Raw genomic sequence first — 18,739 nt, 5'->3', positions numbered from 1 at the left:
TATTTATTTAGTCCCGTTGTTGCTTTGTATATGCCTTTTCCCTATGTTACCGAAAAAAAATGTCACATTGCTTACATATAGGGGTGATAAAACGGATCAGTCTAGACTGTCCGGCCTATACGTGGTTCGTAAAAAACGGGCTGGGTCAGACTGGTTCGTTAAACAGAAACGGATCAACAATCACAATCCGTCCTGTATTGAGTTGAGTCCATCCACTTTTTTTTCTTTTTTTTTATTTTTTTTTTTAACTTTTTAATTTGTTTCTAATTTTTTAAAATTTTTATTTTTAAAATTTGATTATATTTATATATAAATTATTATTAAAGACATATTTAATCAAATAAAATATTTTTAAAATTTTTAATTGATTAGTTAATATTTTTAATTAGATAAATTAAAATAATTATTAAATTTACATATTAAATTATTCAATTATAACTAATAATTGAAATTTAATTTATAGGTGTTGATGATTTAAATTATAATACTGTTATATATTTACATATTTAAAAAATATAATATAAAATTATTTTTTTTAATTACTTTTATTTTATTTTAATTTTTTAAAACGGATGAACGAGTCATGACAGAATAGACGAGACGGATCAAAATGGGATGACGAATTAAAATCTTCAACTCAATCCATCTCTTTTAATACGGACTGACTTGTTGGGTCCAACCTGCCATCCCTACTCATGGGCCGAAGAAGTTGTGTGGGCCGGGTTAATTATTGTAGCGGGCTACCTTGCGGGCCTGAGATTTATAAAGGGTGTATTGAGATTGACATATATTATGGTTACCCGCCAAAATAAGAGAACATTGGAGAGTTTGAATGCTTAAATTTCGATCTCTGCATGGGAAATTGAAGGATAATGAGTATGAACGTTATTGTGTACTTTTTAGTATCTACTGTAATACTATCTTCTACCTTTGTAGAATCAAGAACACTGTTCCCGTTCCAAGATCCTCCTTTCCGGCAACAACTCAGTCTCAGCCCCTCAACTGCACCTTCTTCTTCTCTGGTGCCGGCGTTGTTCGTCATCGGAGACTCCTCCGTCGATTGCGGAACCAACAATTTCCTTGGAACCTTCGCACGTGCCGATCATCTTCCTTATGGAAGAGATTTCGACACCCACCAACCCACCGGAAGATTCTCCAACGGAAGGATCCCTGTCGATTATCTTGGTGAACAAAGATCCTTTCTTTATCACTCACAGCCTTCTAATTCACGCATGTTTTATTTTCCCCTTGTTGTGCTTGATTCTTATTGAATGTTATATCTGGTTTAAAATTAAATGTTATTAGATTGATTTATTTGTGATAATTTTTGCATCAGCTCTGCGTCTAGGGCTTCCCTTTGTGCCAAGTTATCTTGGGCAGACAGGGGCAGTGGATGATATGATTCATGGGGTAAATTATGCTTCTGCAGGGGCTGGCATCATTCTCTCTAGTGGCTCTGAATTGGTTTGTTTCATTCAATTTTCTACGATTCTTGTTCTTTCTGATTAATCATGATCACGCAATTCAGAAGATGTTATTAGTTCAAATTCTAATGTGTAAATTGGTTCAGGGTCAGCATATCTCCCTCACTCAGCAAATTCAGCAATTTACAGACACTTTTCAGCAGTTCATTTTGAGCATGGGCGAGGATGCTGCAACCAATATCGTATCCAATTCTGTCTTTTATATTTCTATTGGAATCAACGACTACATTCATTACTATTTGCTCAATGTATCCAACGTCGATAATTTGTACCTACCCTGGCATTTCAACCACTTCTTGGCATCTTCACTCTGGCAAGAGATAAAGGTAAAAACAGTGCTTAAATTTAACTTCTCAGTCATTCATTATACTTCAAAAAAATCATGATATTCATCCATGAATGCATTGTTTTGGTGTCATGTTCGCGTGTCAGACATGCAGGACTTCTATGGTGAAACATACATAAGTCTGTACTTGCCCATGGTCACCGCCAAAGAAAGCAAGTCCATTTAAATTTTAAGAAATAGGGAAGTTTAGTTTATTCATTACTTTATGTTAAAATGTTATGTTTTGTAATTGAAAATAGAAAATAAGGTCATGATACATTTCTTACGAAACCAATTTTTCATTTCATTCTTCACCCTACCTCAACCCAGTCGTAGTACCAACTCTTTACCTTTCTGTTTTTTAATACTAAATTTTAGTTAATTTTTCAGTTTTACCTGGATTGTTCATACCTAGTTCAGTCAACAATTTTTGTTCTGAATAATAGCGTGATTAACCCGACACTTGTTTTTGTGCACATGAGACGTTCAAAATTTCATGTAATTTTAATACATATTTCAAAATTTTCTTGACTCTTTTGCATACAGTAACTGAAATTGACCTATCTGATATGTTATCCTTGATGACACAGAACTTGTACAACTTAAATGTCAGGAAAGTGGTGATCACGGGACTTGCCCCAATTGGCTGTGCCCCTCACTACCTGTGGGAGTACGGTAATGAAAATGGAGAATGTGTTGAGCAAATAAATGACATGGCTGTTGAGTTTAACTTCCTCACAAGGTACATGGTTGAAAATCTTGCTGCGGAGCTCCCTGAGGCCAATATCATCTTCTGTGACGTGTTTGAAGGTTCCATGGATATTTTAAAGAATCACGAACTTTATGGTACTAGTATTCGTTTTTATACCTCTCAGTCTTTTATGAATTTCAATTTCTGTAGCATTTAACATCACACATCTGCTTTATGTTCCCTAATTAGGCTTTAACGTCACAACTGAGGCCTGCTGTGGAATGGGGAAGTACAAGGGCTGGATCATGTGCTTATCACCGGAAATGGCGTGCAATAACTCCTCCAACCATATCTGGTGGGATCAATTTCATCCAACTGATGCAGTGAATGCCATTCTGGCAGACAATATATGGAATGGCCGCCACACTAAAATGTGCTACCCTAACAACTTGGAGGACATGGTTATTAAGATGGCAAAATGATATTCTGGTGTTAGTTTACTCCTTTTAGCAGACAAGTATTTGATGACTCTACGTATAAGTAGGTAGTTTTTTGCACATGTTACTGAAGACAACTAGGCATATACATATATACACATACATATACATATATACACATATATATGTATGTATATATAACGTTGTAAATGTACAATGGATATCAAATATTAACACTGACAAAAACTTGGTCATGTATAAAAAATCTATTCGACTGTTCGAACAAATAATGGCCTTAATAGCCACTGAAGAAAAGAGTTAAATATCTAACTGCACAATTGCAACCTATGGAAGTGAAGCTAGGATCTGGAATCACTTCTTTTATATGCTGCAGTGCAGTAACAAGAAACGGTTTACTACGTGACAACTTTTAACAGTACTATGTATGGAACAAGTTTCTACAATGATCCAAGTCTATACAGCAGAAGCGAACGCCTAGCTATGAAACAAGATAATGAATATTGTTATACTACAGCATACAAATAATGTAACCCATCCTCTAATTGTCTGGAGCACCTTATTCGCATTATATGATGCAGAAAACGTCAACATGTGTATCGAAACTATCTTGAGAACTGCAAGGCACACAAAAACAAGACTCGTTGCAAACACAGCAAGTTCTTTGGTTTCCATATTTGCTTGATTACTTGCAATCTTTCTAACATCTGATCTGAAATGAGATGTCAATTACCATACCGCAGAAAAAGAGAGAAAAGTCACTAAAGCAAGCAGTGGTAAAAGCAATCTTCTACTTCAAAATGCAATGTTAGCGGCAACAAAATGAGCAAGCAGGGTTGGAAATGACTAAAATGAGATGATTTCAAGCTTCTCCAATGAGACAACATGATGGAGTAGATAGATTTTAATCAAAGTTATCAAAAGGATCTACTACACTAACCTTAACATGCTGTTTTCTCTGGCTAATTCGTTAAGCTGAGATGAGACAGCATCTTTCCAAGACTCAACCTCAGATATTCCTTTTTCCTGGTTAAAGAAAAGACATGATGAGAAATTTAAAGAGGAATGAAACAGGCACTGCGGCATAGGGTTACCCACCAAATTTGTGTTCCAGTGCCAGAGATCTCTAATCTGTGACTTGCTTTGTCCAAGACTTTCTGATAATCTGGACAACTGTTTCTCAAGATCCGGTATTTTAGCTCCTTGTCTTCTGTTCAATTCTTTGAGGTAATCCTCAAGGGCTGATAAGTTAACCTCTACTGACCTCACTTTCTTCATCAAAATCTTCAGAACAGTGTCACCAGCCACCCTACCATTCAGCTGTTGTCTAAGTTCTAATACAGGATCTGTATTCAATTTTGCGGTCGTTGTCATTTTTGCCGCTTCTGCATCATATTCTCGAGTGGTATCATTGCTTGATACCTCAGCAGCCACGGTATCATTCTTAGTATCAACTTTCTTTCCATTTTTATCATTTTGACCATCTTCTGATTTCAGAGAAGGGGTGTCGCTGTTAGTATCCACAGGTGGCTTATCAGGAATAGATCCCACAGAAGCCACAATAAGATCCTTAAGCATTCGCTCTATTGCATTGATCCCATAAACTTCTACAACACTCAGTGTGCAGTAAAACTCAGATCCATAATGACTCAGCAAGGTCAACTTCAAATACCTCACCCACTTGGGCTCAGACAGTTTAAAGACCTGTGCATGCTTGACATTGGCAGCAACAAATTTTCCCAGAATGCTCCATTCTTCAGTTGGATAACTCAAACTTCCAGCCAATTCAAACTCCTTGAAGTTGGAAGAATAATGCTCAAAGTTCGCGATCTTCACAGAATCAACAAGGGTCTCTTCTGAAAGCTCAATAACAACAAATTTCCCTTCAACAGAGCAAGGGTTTCTCAGGTACTTGTCATGGTCCTTACCGAGTATATTCGTTGCCCCTTTGGCCTCCTTATTATGGGCCACCACCTTTGCACCTTTGGAATCGGAGGCATAGTTGTACACAGAGCCATCAGATTCTAGCCTGTGAGTTATGTTAACAAGCGCTGAGTCCATTCCCTTTGTTTTTTCTTGTCCTTCTGTCATGTTCTGGAATTCATCATAATGGGGTTGGAGTTTCCCATCAGATATTTCTTGCAGCTTATTTTCCTCTTGCGGAGGATGCACTTTGCACACCAAATTACTACCATTTCCTAAAACGTGCAAAAACACTTGTTCTATACTAGTTGTTTCAGGAAGTGAGTACAAGGGCTTTGTAAGTTTCTGACTAACATTGTTGGAGCTACCTGATTCATTTAACTCTAACATAGCTGCAATTGTGAAAACACATGCAAGATCAGCGAGCCACACATGAATATGTACGCGTGCACATGATCATCATTATTCCAGATATGTAATTGCACAACAACATCAACAATAACAAAAAACAAAAACACCATGAATGAAATTCCAACAGAAAACATCCAAGAAGAACATATTATGTTGATGTCTCGTAAAAAAATATTGATGGGCATGCAACGTAGGAAGATCAAATACGATGGTTGCATAAGGATGAGAAAAAGGGTGGACCTTTACCTCCAGTGCCATGAACGAGGCGAAGCTTGATGTAGAAGAGGAGGCACCATAAGGAGAAAATGAAAGAGAAAGAGATGCCAAAAATGCTGGTACTGCATTGATTCCTTGACGTGTGGAATTTGATGGGTGACGATGATTCTTCATGTTTCAGTCTCATCGGCTCATCGATGATTGAATACCGATTGATGGAAGCCAGTGCAGAAGAAAAATCAGAAACGAACAAAGAAAACAAATTTGCGTGGCGAAAAGAATGAGTGAAAAACTGAGCGCTTAAATAGAATAGGCGCAGAAATAGGACTTAACGGCCACTCCCAACAATTACTCTTTTATCTTCAACCGCACCATCTTAACAAAACTTCTATTTTCAGTAATTTTCCACTTCTCTTATTTCCTATGCCTAATACCTCATTAATTCATTTACTCTACTTAACTATCATTTTTACTAATCATAACCATTTTCAGGGTCACTTGCTCCACTTCCTTCTTATTTTGTATAACTGACATTAACCGTACTAATTTAAATGCTTTTTTATTGGAGAATGGGAACAATTAATTGTTCTTTCTGTTTCATAAAAACTATACATTTATTTTAAATATAAATAAACAAAATAAATAACTTTTTTTTTTTAATTAGAGTTGTCAAAATGGATTAGAACTCGCGAGTCAACCCGGCTCGTCACGGATTCGGGTTGGGTTGAAATTTTTTTACAAATTTCAATATGGGTTGATTTTTGACCCGGATCACCTAGAATCCGGCTCACTCGGGTTGAATCCGTAGTGAGCCGGGTTGGCTAACTAACCCGCAAATAAAGGGTCATACAATTATTTTTTGTTAAGTTGGGCTTTGCATTTGGGTGAGGTTAGGTTTTTTTCATTAGTCAACACATAGATAATTTGTATTTTTGTGATTTTGATTTATATTTGGATTATATTGAAGTTTATTTAGATTTTAATTAGAATTAGAATTTACTTTTGATTGAAAAAAAAAAAACTTGTATTTTTTTGTAATTAAATTAGTTCATGAGCCAACCCGTTTACTGAGTTCGGATTTTTTTGACTTGCTAATAATGAGTCGGATTGGATTGACATCAACTCGTGATGAATTGAGTGAAGCCGGATCAGATTACAGGTTCTAATAACTCTATGTTTAATGATGCCATTGCTTACCATTTATTTAATTAATGATGTTTCTATTACTGATATTTCAGAAGATAATTAAGTTTGAATATTGAGATTTGTGAAATTAAGTGAATTTTATCTTCATTGCGGATAATAATAATTTCAATTTTATTAGTGACCGATCCACTATAAATGAAGTTCAGTCATGCCTCATGAATGCCCATGTATACTATACTTAACATCAATATTCATACAACATATATAGGTGTATCAACTTTTTCTAATAACAAAAAAATTAACTATCATTTTATTGATAATATATATATATATATATATATATATATATATGTATAATTTTCTTAAATACTCACGAACTTAAAAATTTATTGTATAAATTTCTATTATAATTATATATATATAATATATATATATATATATATATATATATTATCGCAATTTTTCATTTTTTAAATATTAAATAGATGAATTAAATCCATTTTTATATTAAGTGATAATACTTTTAAGTTATTATATTTGTCTAAATTAATTTATAGATAAATTAGAGTAAATAAATATTAGTTTTTAATTTAATTAATTCATAATAATTTATGGTGTCTTAAGACACTAGTTAAAGAATAATTAATGTATATTAATTTTATTTTTTTTACATTCAAAGCTAAAACAATTAAGTCCACTAATTAAAATAATATAAATATACATAACAAATTTTATAAAATTGTTCTTCAAATTTTTAAGATACAAAATAAGCAATTTGAAATTTTTAAGATTTTTACTAAAAGTTTAAATAATTAATTTTTTTTATACTAAATTTATGTATTTATAATTAATAATTTCAGATATTGAAATATTGTTTGTTTTTCTAATACAAAGATTTGTTGAGTTAACATAGATGTTATAAAAGATTATCAAATTAGAGTAAAAGGAATTTTTTTTTTATCTTTAAAAATTTATCACTACTTTTAGGTTTTTATATTAATTTAATTATTTTTTAATTTTTAACAATATTAAAATATAATTATTTGATTTTTTTTAATTTTTATGGATAAATATCAAATAAAATATTAAATATAATCGTATAACATTTAAAAATATTTGTATTCTTTAAATATAATAAAATTATGAACAAAAATACTTATTAGTTATCAAAATTAACTAAGAATCTTTATAAAATTTAATACTTATTAATTATCCTTCACTAATATTTTAAATATTCTAAGGACACCTATTAACCTCATCCATACTTTAATATATAGATTTGAATCCTATATCTTAGAAGCTTCTATAGCCGTACGTGTCTATGGTATAGTGATCCACCAATATTGGTTTTGTTACAACCGTGTTACAAGCACAACAGATTAAAAAATTAAAAATCGTTCGTCTGATCCGGTCTTCGATGAAGTGATTGAACCGAACTAACTTTAGAGACATGGATGGATATGCACTAATCTTGAAAAAAAAAAAAACTAATTGGAAACTATGTTTTATAAGTAAATATTTCAAATTTTTATTTTATCTGTAAACTATGTTTTAAAATTAAAAACTAAAATAACATAATTTAAAGTAATTAGACATGCAATTATCTTTTTTTTTTCTTCCTATATAACCAGTATTACTATTTCTTTTAGGGATAACAAACACTAAATTGCACTTCCCCGGAATTCTAAATAAAGGAACTGGTTGATGTAATTTATTTGTATCAGTTACAGTTTAGATCTATTTATGTTCTTAATGTCAGTTCCTTTAAAAAATTAATAACATATTTAATATTTTCCAATTAAAAATTTATAATTTATTTATTGTATATTCAATTATAATAAATATTAAAATTTATTAATTACATATACCAATAACTCATTGAAATAAATCATTAATATAATTATTAATTACAAACACTCCTGCATCTTCCCTTAGAAATCAGATAATGGTTATATCAGCCATCCAGAATTACTTAATTGTAAAATATTACAGGATCAATAGTACAGTTCAATTTTTGAAACTAATAAATTGAAATCCAAACTATTGCTCAATGAAATAAAAAGTAAAAAAATATTTTAGAAAAAAGTGAAATTAATTGATTTTTGAGTTAAATAAGTTTTTAATTTCTTAACTCTCACTAAATTTTAAAGTTAATCTATTTTGATATTTTGGATCAATAGATAAATACGTAAATTTAGTTTTTTTAATCAAATTTTGTTAGATTTATTAAATGTTTTGTACGTATTTCAGAATTATATTTGAGTTATTTATATTATTTGACACATTTTTATTTTAATATTAAGTTAAATATTATTATAAAATATGCATGTGAAATAAACTTAACAAAATTTAATTAAAAATAATTAAATTCATATATTTCAAAAGATGAAAAATTAAATTGGTCTAAAATTTTGAAATTGACTAATTATAAAATAATTTTTTAATATTAATTTCCATTGAGATTTTTTTTTTCTTGTACTGGACAGACACCTTTTTGTTTATATTATAGACTGCGTGTGAACCAATTGTGTTCTCCATTTACGGTTCCTTCAGACAGTCGCAGTAAACAACGCTCCGCCATGAGCGCCACCACCCCAGCCCTCTCCACCGTCACCGACGCCAAGTTTCATTCTTGTTTTAAGCCATTATCTCTTTTCCCTTCTTCTCTTCATTTTCGCACTCTTCACTCCCAACAATTTTCTTCAATCAGGTTCTTCTGCAACCAAAACTCCTACTCCATTTCTGTTTCTTCGCTACTTTTTCATGTCCGAGTGCTCATACATGAATGCATGCTTTAACCTCCTTTTCTTGTGAAATCAACAAATATATAATTATGCTAGTTCATTACTTTCATTCAAGTGTTTTATCCACTGTCGCCTAGTCGTCAACTTGAACTCCAACCCAAGTTTACCTAATTTTCGACTAAAATGAAACTCAGATACTCTTATCCTAGCTCGTGTATTGATTTCGCTTTCTGTAAGATGTCAATGAGTTGTTTCGGATTCCTTTTGTTCGAGTAAATAATGAATGTGAAACTAGCACGGATAGTAGTACTTGGAAGTTTAAACTGTTTAGCAACTAAATTAATTTCTAATGTCTTAATTTGTTTGAGTTTTTCTTTTATTAGTATTAATTTTATGTTCCGAGCTTGGTAGGAGCATATCATATGTTATTACTCTGTGTATAAGCCATGTTTGTGTTGAATGTAGATGCCAATCGATTAATACGGATAAGAAGAAATCAAGTAGAAATATCCTTGACAATGCAAGTAACCTCCTTACAGACTTTTTAAGTGGTGGAAGTTTAGGGTCTATGCCCATAGCTGAAGGGGCTGTAACAGATCTGTTTGATCGGCCTCTCTTTTTCTCACTGTATGATTGGTTCTTGGAGGTACTTACCTTTTTATCTATCATGAATTTCTCGTGTCCTGCTTTACATAAGTCGTATATGTGGTATTTTTTTCTTCATTTTGGCTTATCATTTTTGTTTTCATCTTTGGATGTATTTGTTTTAATTTTTGACTTTCAGGTGTCAGTATTTTTACTTCAACGCTCCTATAGCTATAGTTAATCAAGAGAATATATAGTTTGTTCATAAATTGGCTCAAATTGTTTGTTTTACTTTTTCCATCATAGTTTCCTTTACTCAGTCTGTCATATTTTAATTATCATCTGAGGATATTATTTTTAACCTGGCACAGCATGGCGGAGTGTATAAACTTGCCTTTGGACCAAAAGCATTTGTTGTTGTATCAGATCCCATAGTTGCTAGACATATTCTGCGAGAAAATGCATTTTCTTATGACAAGGTATGGTCTCAGCTCTCACTTGAATTTTGTTACACTTGGTTCAGTCCATTTTCATATAGATTGTTTGTCCGTGACATCCTTTGAAAAAGAAAAATGTGAACTTTGTATTAATTGAATTATTCCTCTCTGGATTTTTACTCATGAAGTTTGTACCTAAAAAGGACTAAATGTTTTTTTGGCTATTCCAATAACTGGAATGAAATGAAGAGCGGAGTTCAGTGCCCAGCATATTTACCCTCAATTAATCTTATGTTCACATGTACGAGATAAATATGAAATAGAAAACACTGGAAAAATTTTCAGTGATATTTGATAGCTAAATGAAAGTGGATTTAATTTGTGAAGAATGTGGTTTTACTCTTACTGACCTACATTTTATCTAGTAAAAAACTGTCCGACTTCTCGAGTTTTCTACTGCAGTTTCCTGCATCAAAACTATAACTCTTTATCCTCGGCTTCCTTCTACCCTGTACCCTCTTTCTAACTAAGAACCTTCATGATAAATTTAACTCCTCCCTTGCTAACCCCTCATAGTTTTATGAAAAATGATAATTAAGCTTATGAAATTAACAGGCTAATTAACCCCTCCCCTGCTTACCCTCATCAGTTTTATGAAAGTGACATTGAGCTTCTGAAGTTAACAGGCTAATTAACTCCTCCCCTGCTTACCCATCATTAGTTTTATGATAGTGACACTAAGCTTATGTACTTTTCAGGATAATTAACTCTATCCCCTGCTTAACATTCATTAGTTTTATGCATGCTTCTGAACTTTATAGGCTAAGTTCATATGGTCCTTACTGAACAGGTTGAGAAGCCTTGTAACAGTGGAAATTGGTACGTTATTTTTTAGAATAATATAATAAATAAATGCAGTAACTAAATCCTGTTAAAGTAAATGTATTCCTTTGTGAAATATTTCGTGACCAGTGGGCTACCCACTAAAATATAGCTAAATGTAAAACATGTTCTGGCCGTAGATTGTAAGCTTGGATATGTTGGTTTCCTGGCAAATCTACGTGCCTATTTCATTGAATTGTGTCTATTTTATTTTACTTCAATTTCATCTTCAAAATGTCTCTAATTTCTGCTAATTAAAAAACTAGGGAGTACTTGCTGATATCCTAGAACCAATAATGGGCAAAGGACTCATACCAGCAGACCTGGATACTTGGAAGCAAAGGAGAAGAGGTGTACAAACTTTATTTAATATCTTTGTCATTTTCGTCCCTTTTTATGTCCTTGATTCTGCATCTGATCCTTTGTACAATTTACAAATCTTTTTCTCTGTTCATGAAGATTTAGGATGTAGAAGGTATAAAAACTAAAAGCGGCTTCTACACTAGGTTCTTTTCATTAAGTTTGGTTTTTTACTCTTCCGAGAGCAATTCCAGTGCACATTTTATGAGACAGGCTTGCTTTTGTAGCCTCTTTATGGTTTTCTTGTTTTTACTCTAGGAATTTCAAATGATAGATTTGAAAAGAGATTTGGATGCTTCTTTGAGCTGATGTATTCTCTTCCATTTTATCTTTGTATCTTATAGAAGATTTCTCATCCTCCATTTTCTCTTGTCCCTTTAATGTCCAACACTCACCCTATGGAGTATAATTGGATGTATAGCGTGATAAAACTTTCCTTTGAGCTGGCTAGGTACGTTGACGTTGCTAGATATTTGTGTTATGACATCTTCAATTTAAACTTTAAAGTCATATTCCTCTTGTCTTGAAAAAAGTTGCAATTCATTTTTTCCTCATTCCTACTTGAGTGGAAACCCTTTATTTCCAAAGCTTGTATCTAAAGCTCAAGTGCTAAATTTAATTGCTTCCTTTGATTCCCTAATCAAAATTAGATCATCCGCTAAAAGCATTCAATTAGGAACAATCTTTTGTGTGTCCTTGGTAAGCACGTCCTAGACTAGATTAAACATCCATGTTCAGTACATCAAGTTTTATGTTGGATGTTGAGGGCCAAATACAACCGTCTTTCTTTACTGGGTCTGTGACCAGGTAAATAAAGTGCAATACCTTTTACTAAAGATCTAATGAAATATCCATAAACATTTTAATTTGGAACTGCTAATGATATTTCCCTGACCTATATTTAATTTTTAAAAGTTACTTATAGTTATCATAGATCTTCTATGATAGTGTCTTGAAGTGTTTTCCATTAGAACTAATGAAGAACCTCAAACAGTCATCTTTCGGGGCCTATGTGTTCTCCCAAATGTGTTGTCAAATATCATTTTCAAATCAATAAATGGAGTTCATCATTCCAATTTTTAAGGACTGCAGTAATCAACCAAATTAATACAAGAAATCAGTTACAACTTATTAGTATGAAGAACTTTTAAATCATCAATAGTTTCTATAGGTTGTTTTTGCGGTGGTGGTAATAATGTTAAAGGATTTCATGATTTAACCTAATATTAATTTTTTCTTCACTTTGTATTTCTAAAATATGCAGTCATTGCTCCGGCTTTCCATAACTCCTACTTGGAAGCTATGGTAAAAATATTCACAGCTTGTTCAGAAAGAACAATATTGAAGGTTAATAAGCTTCTCGAAGGAGATGGTAATGGTGGACCTAAGTCAGCTGAATTGGATCTTGAGGCAGAGTTTTCTAGTTTAGCTCTTGATATTATTGGTCTTGGTGTGTTCAACTATGACTTTGGTTCTGTCACCAAAGAATCTCCTGTTATTAAGGTTTGTCTGAAAGGTTATGCATTCCAAGTATACAGCGATGTTGGATTGATTGTAAATGGAAGTAGACATGACAATTTTCTTTCGTATATTTTGCCTCCTTAAAAGTGGTTAGCTAAGTATTTATTTACTATTTATCTAAATTCAATCTCTAGTGTGTTACATGTTGAGAGATTTGTGCGGGTAAAAAATAATAGGACTTTTCATCATTAATATAAGTAGACAACACACCTTACATGTCTGCAAAGCTTCTCATCTTGTCAGTAATAAACTGCTTGTTTATTTAATCATAGTTTGTGATGAAATGCAAGTCTCGATTGTAGGTCTTATTGGAAAATGGTGTCAAGACCATAATTTTTTATTTGCTTCTCTAACCATTGGTTAGGAGAATTCACATACTCTCTGCTCTTAAGTCTCTTATAGGCAGTCTACGGCACTCTTTTTGAAGCTGAACACAGATCCACGTTTTACATTCCATATTGGAAAATTCCATTGGCAAGGTGGATAGTCCCAAGGCAAAGAAAGTTTCATGATGACCTAAAGATCATCAATGCGTGTCTGGACGAACTTATTAAAAATGCAAAAGAAAGCAGACAGGTTAGTGATACTTTAGTTTCATGATTGAATATTATGATTGATTGCAGGAATCAGTCTCTTTGTTAGACTGTCACATTATTTTGACTGTACATGACATGGTCTTGAAATGATTCTATTTGCAGGAAACAGATGTTGAGAAATTGCAGCAGAGAGATTACGTAAATTTGAAGGTGTGTTATCTTGATGGATTTAATGCTAATAGCTTATGTTAAACTATCAGAATACTTACCTGAAAACTTGGAGTTCTTCAAATACCACTGAGTTTATTAATATAGGAGTTTACAGGATGCAAGTCTTTTGCGTTTCTTGGTTGATATGCGGGGAGCTGATGTTGATGATCGTCAGGTATATCTAATCCTAACCCAACATGCTTACAAAAGCCATGCTGACTGAAATTTGGATGCTTTGGATTAGCGGCAAAGTTGCTTGTGTAGACAATATATTTCATTTCAGGTAGTTGTTCAAAGTAGGCTGTGCTTCTTACTCTTTTTGTGTCTGGACAGTTGAGGGATGATTTAATGACAATGCTTGTTGCTGGTCATGAAACAACGGCTGCAGTTCTTACGTGGGCAGTTTTCCTCCTAGCTCAAGTATGTTTGTGTAGCGTACCTGAATGTGCCACGATAACTTCAATTGTTGGTTGTCATGACTTTTCTTCAGACATTCCTGTTTTTGCAACACCATCTTATTGTTTTTCCAATTTCCTTGTTACAGAATCCTAGTAAAATGAAGAAGGCTCAAGCAGAGGTAGATTTGGTGCTGGGTACAGAGAGGCCAACTTATGAATCACTTAAAAAACTGCAGTGGGTTCTTATTTCATATTTACCTTTATGTTCACTGGAACCTCTTTGATGACCATTATTTAATTCAGAAAGATTAACTAAAGTTATAACAAATTGGCAATAGTTTTGTTGTCTAACAAAAAGGGAACAGATATGTCATATCTACATGAAAGACAAGCATAACAAGTAGTTACTTTCAATTGTTTTTTTCATGATGTGAGCTTTATAATCAATCAGCTTTCTTGCAAGGCAAGGTTTGCAATGAATATCAGAGTTCACTGTAGGGTGTTTTGGGGGAATATCACATTCTACTGTTCCAACTAAGCAACAAGAGTAAAATAGTTTGTTAAATACATCGTATGCTTTCAGGTATATTAGATTGATTATTGTTGAGGCTCTTCGTTTATACCCACAACCACCTTTGCTGATTAGACGAACACTCAAATCTGACGTTTTACCAGGTATTGATTGCTACTAATTACTTGATAAAGATGGAACGGAAACAAATTACATTAATTGTTTTTGTTGCTTGGTATCTGAAATTTTAAATTAATATTAAATTTCTTAATGTGTTTAAAATCCCAACCATCAATACACGGCATGAAAATAATAGAATGTTGATAGGAACTTGGGTAATATGGAGTGCATGAATCCTACGTCGAGTAGAGTGAGATGTTCAGTGGAGTATTTAATTGTTTGGTTCTTCCTTCTTAACAGTTGTTTAGTGTGGTTTTCCAAGTGATTAGGTGTTTATAAAATGTTTTAGGGAATATTAGTCTTGAAGAGTGAACGTGTACACTGTTTGGACTTCATAGTTGATATACTTCACCCAATTAATTAGCACGGGAAACATGGATTGCAAGTCTCATGCATGACATAACATAATATAGAATAATTACAGAGATATAGAAAGTAATTTGTAGTAAAAAAGAATACATTGCTGAACAACCAGAACTCAGAAATCCTCTGAAAATCGATAAGAAAAATGCAGAAAATGCATCAATTCGAAAGAGCTAATCAGTTTCCTATGCTTTTGGAACAAGTAGACAGAAGAAAACAAGCATATTCCACAAAGGGATAAGGAGGGATAGATTTCTGGCCTTGCACTCTTGCCAAATGGACTACACTCTAGACACAAAAACACAATTCCACAGCATCTTTCCCTTTTTTTATCAAACATTTAGCTGGATTGAAACAGTTCAAAGCTAGGTAAACAGATACAACGTTCCCCTAATAGAAACTAACATGCAATAAGGGGCTTGATATTTGCTTCTTCTCTCCCGAAAACGGACTTTTAAAGTCGATCTATCTGTTGATGGATTATGAATCAGAAACTGAAATAAGGATTCCCTTATGAATGAACAAAAGGGGTTACTTTCCAAAACTGGAGGAATCAAGAACACCTAGAATAGAAGCTTAGTAAAGATGGGTAAAGGAATACAAAGAGAATGAGTTTCCTTAGATTAAGGTCAAATAGTTTTTGTTGAGATATGTGGTGAATACAAAATAACATTCTGTGTATCTATTACAACGGAGGAGCATGTATATGCAAGTGTTTCAATTACAAAGAGATGTGTCAAGGACCATATATTAGTTACATTTAATAGTTTTAAATTAGAGTTTCATGACCATATAAATTATAAATCTTCTTAGATATTACTTTTAAAATAATTATTAGAAAATGACACTTGGTAGAAGGTGATAAAGATGGATAAAGGAATACAAACACAATGATTTCCTTAGATTGAGGTGAAATAATTTTAAACTTGAGTTTCATTACGACGTAATGTTAGTCCAGAGATATTTAGAATTAGAAATCATCTTTAGAGTAATCATTAGAAAGCTCAATAATCTTAACATACATGACAACCTGTACTGGGTCATAGTGTACCTTTTTAGTGTCAATTCATTTTAATTAATGTCTTTAACCTGTATGCATTAACTTAATTTGGATTTAAAGATATACATATTTGGTCAATGAAGGAGGTCAGACAGACTTCTTATGCATCACCTTCAATAACTAATGTAAATGATTACTTACTAGGAATCTGTGTTTCCAGTAACTGATATTTCGACGATCTACACTCGACTAATGTGTCTGTTTCTTTCTTGTCTAGTTAGTTTTGTTAGTTAATTTTTATTTTTTGTTTCCATTTGCTTATATCCATGAACTTTTGTGATGCTTCCAGGAGGGTACAAAGGTGACAAAGATGGTTATGCAATTCCTGCCGGGACCGATCTCTTCATTTCTGTGAGTACAAACATACGTGGCTCCTTGTTTCTTTTATGAACAAACGCATGGATTTTAAGGACTAGAATTTCCCAACGTTCATGACAGGTTCCCTTCATTGAACAATTAATTTGCAGTTTCTTAACAACCAAGAGAAGTGCACCGAGTGGGAATTCCCCACACTGGCAGTTTTTTGCTTGTAACCTTTTTCGTGGGGAAATAGGCTATCCTGTAGGTGGGGGCATTGCCTTCGGGATCCAAGACATGCCATTAATAGTTTTTTAATATTGGAGTAACCTATTCTCCCCCTACAATGACCTATCCATACTAGCCTTTTTGTTCTAAAAAGAAAAATGAATAGTACTCATAATTTTACCACTAACACTTCAGTCTGGTTATTTTGTTTTTGCAGAATTTCACTTCATATATTTAAAATCTTGATATTTTTATTTCTGCTTAAATATTCGTAAATCCAGGTATATAATCTCCACAGATCTCCATACTTTTGGGATCGCCCTCATGAGTTCGAACCCGAGAGATTTCTAGTGGAAAACAAGAATGAAGAAATTGAAGGATGGTCCGGTTTTGATCCATCTCGAAGTCCCGGAGCCTTGTATCCGAACGAGGTTGCTTCCTGCTCCTTTTTATTTTCCTTTGTGTTGTCTCATTCCTGAACAGTGACAACAAATTTTTACCTGATCAGATTATATCGGATTTTGCCTTCTTGCCTTTTGGTGGCGGACCACGAAAATGTGTCGGAGACCAATTTGCTTTGATGGAGTCCACTGTAGCGTTGACTATGCTGCTCCAGAATTTTGACGTGGAACTGAAGGGGACCCCTGAATCGGTGGAACTAGTTACTGGGGCAACCATCCATACCAAAAACGGACTCTGGTGCAAATTGAAGAAGAGATCTGATTCACATTGACATACAAATGGTGTACATTTTTCTTATTCAGAATAATGTATCGAATTTGGGACAGCTGAAATTGAAATAATTTCAGCTGTTTTGTAAGGAAATAAGTTATTTGAGAAATAATTTTTGTGAGGAGTATGCCGAAAAGCATTTTGAGAAAAGAAAAAGTTTTTACGTAGCAGATAGGGTATGTATTAACTTGAAAAAGTTGTGCTTGAATGAAATTTGTGAAATTTGTGAAGGTATTTGCTAATTCTAATGCACAAGTGAAGAAGAACCCATATTTTTGGGATTGAATAGTATTTGAGTTTTTCCAATTTTGGTCAGAACACGCATAAAAAGTTGTCGGAAAGTTTTACGATAACTTGAGAATGACATCGTGGGAATAGAAAAACCGTTGAAAATAATTATCAACGTTAAATTTTCTAGTACGTGAAACAATTTGTTTTAAAATAACTTTTATGGAAAACTTTAGCCATGGATGAATTTGAATTTTCTAGTGATTTTTATGTACTATATTTTTCTGTTGTATGATATATCGATATCACTGATTTTAAAATTTTAAAATATATCAAAAATATCTTTAAAATATTAAAATAATGTATTTTTAATATTTAGTAAAAAATAATAAAAAAAATTATAAGAGAAACTAGACTCGTTTCAGATGTATTCATGCAGTCAAAATCAAACTCGCTAACAGCTAATTTATCGAAAATTTAACACGAATACGTTAGTTAATCTAAAATAAGTAAAGAAAATTTGAGTAATTGCACGGTAATATTCATTATTTCTTATTTTAATTTGTTAAATAGGAAGACTTAGCTTTTTTTCTTTTTTTTAACTAATGGTATTTTTGGTAAAACAAAGTACGGAGTAATTTTTACAGAAAAGGATATATGTTTAATGAGCTAATATTATTTTCAGAAATTTTTATATACACAAAAATAAAAATTAATCCTTAATTATAAGCAACAAGGTTATCATTTTCCTTTTTTTAATTGACACTGTTAGACTTATTTTAACAGCTACTTTTTGCTAGACAAAAGCTTCCAAAA

The 18,739-nt window shown here is 32.7% G+C and overlaps 3 protein-coding genes across 4 annotated transcripts; 2 read left to right on the top strand and 1 right to left on the bottom strand.

The window, feature by feature from the left end:
- The first annotated feature begins 784 nt into the window (after window positions 1-784).
- On the top strand, window positions 785-3,171 carry LOC114174645 (SGNH hydrolase-type esterase superfamily protein). Its single transcript, XM_028059473.2, has 5 exons — window positions 785-1,185; window positions 1,337-1,464; window positions 1,571-1,810; window positions 2,400-2,655; window positions 2,750-3,171. The coding sequence occupies exons 1-5, from the start codon at window positions 873-875 to the stop codon at window positions 2,980-2,982; spliced, it is 1,170 nt and encodes a 389-aa protein (XP_027915274.1). The 5' UTR covers window positions 785-872; the 3' UTR covers window positions 2,983-3,171.
- On the bottom strand, window positions 3,168-5,784 carry LOC114171302 (Galactose-binding protein). 2 transcript variants are annotated; one of them, XM_028056425.2, is made up of 4 exons: window positions 5,536-5,784; window positions 4,054-5,270; window positions 3,896-3,981; window positions 3,168-3,667 (listed from the first exon to the last, which is right to left on the bottom strand). In XM_028056425.2, the coding sequence occupies exons 1-4, from the start codon at window positions 5,690-5,692 to the stop codon at window positions 3,433-3,435; spliced, it is 1,695 nt and encodes a 564-aa protein (XP_027912226.1). In that variant the 5' UTR covers window positions 5,693-5,784; the 3' UTR covers window positions 3,168-3,432. The 2 variants fall into 2 exon arrangements, with proteins under 2 accessions (XP_027912226.1, XP_085524521.1); XM_085668395.1 differs by having other exon boundaries at window positions 3,524-3,662.
- A 3,381-nt stretch (window positions 5,785-9,165) lies between these two features.
- CYP97B3 (cytochrome P450, family 97, subfamily B, polypeptide 3) lies at window positions 9,166-17,986 on the top strand. Its single transcript, XM_028059033.2, has 14 exons — window positions 9,166-9,361; window positions 9,861-10,041; window positions 10,352-10,459; window positions 11,566-11,650; window positions 12,924-13,162; window positions 13,583-13,756; window positions 13,879-13,926; window positions 14,042-14,101; window positions 14,260-14,346; window positions 14,471-14,559; window positions 14,908-14,999; window positions 16,728-16,789; window positions 17,245-17,394; window positions 17,472-17,986. Exons 1-14 carry the CDS (start codon window positions 9,231-9,233, stop codon window positions 17,694-17,696), a joined length of 1,731 nt encoding a protein of 576 aa, XP_027914834.1. The 5' UTR covers window positions 9,166-9,230; the 3' UTR covers window positions 17,697-17,986.
- Window positions 17,987-18,739: the final 753 nt, after the last annotated feature.

The sequence above is a fragment of the Vigna unguiculata genome, chromosome 2 (assembly GCF_037176805.1).
Source record: "Vigna unguiculata cultivar grain cowpea cultivar isolate G323 ecotype 2 chromosome 2, ASM3717680v1, whole genome shotgun sequence".
Taxonomy (NCBI): domain Eukaryota; kingdom Viridiplantae; phylum Streptophyta; class Magnoliopsida; order Fabales; family Fabaceae; genus Vigna; species Vigna unguiculata.
This window is presented reverse-complemented; position numbering and strand designations above follow the sequence as displayed.

Excerpts from the sequence above, each read along its gene's own strand:
- LOC114174645 (XM_028059473.2), top strand. The coding sequence starts at position 873 with ATGAGTATGAACGTTATTGTGTACTTTTTAGTATCTACTGTAATACTA. Across the intron at positions 1,465-1,570 it reads TCTCTAGTGGCTCTGAATTG|GGTCAGCATATCTCCCTCAC; the intron begins GTTTGTTTCATT and ends AAATTGGTTCAG. Across the intron at positions 2,656-2,749 it reads AAAGAATCACGAACTTTATG|GCTTTAACGTCACAACTGAG; the intron begins GTACTAGTATTC and ends TTCCCTAATTAG.
- LOC114171302 (XM_028056425.2), bottom strand. The coding sequence starts at position 5,692 with ATGAGACTGAAACATGAAGAATCATCGTCACCCATCAAATTCCACACG. Across the intron at positions 5,271-5,535 it reads CCTCGTTCATGGCACTGGAG|CTATGTTAGAGTTAAATGAA; the intron begins GTAAAGGTCCAC and ends TCACAATTGCAG. Across the intron at positions 3,668-3,895 it reads AGAGAAAACAGCATGTTAAG|ATCAGATGTTAGAAAGATTG; the intron begins GTTAGTGTAGTA and ends ATCTCATTTCAG.
- CYP97B3 (XM_028059033.2), top strand. The coding sequence starts at position 9,231 with ATGAGCGCCACCACCCCAGCCCTCTCCACCGTCACCGACGCCAAGTTT. Across the intron at positions 11,651-12,923 it reads TTGGAAGCAAAGGAGAAGAG|TCATTGCTCCGGCTTTCCAT; the intron begins GTGTACAAACTT and ends TAAAATATGCAG. Across the intron at positions 14,347-14,470 it reads CAGTTTTCCTCCTAGCTCAA|AATCCTAGTAAAATGAAGAA; the intron begins GTATGTTTGTGT and ends TCCTTGTTACAG.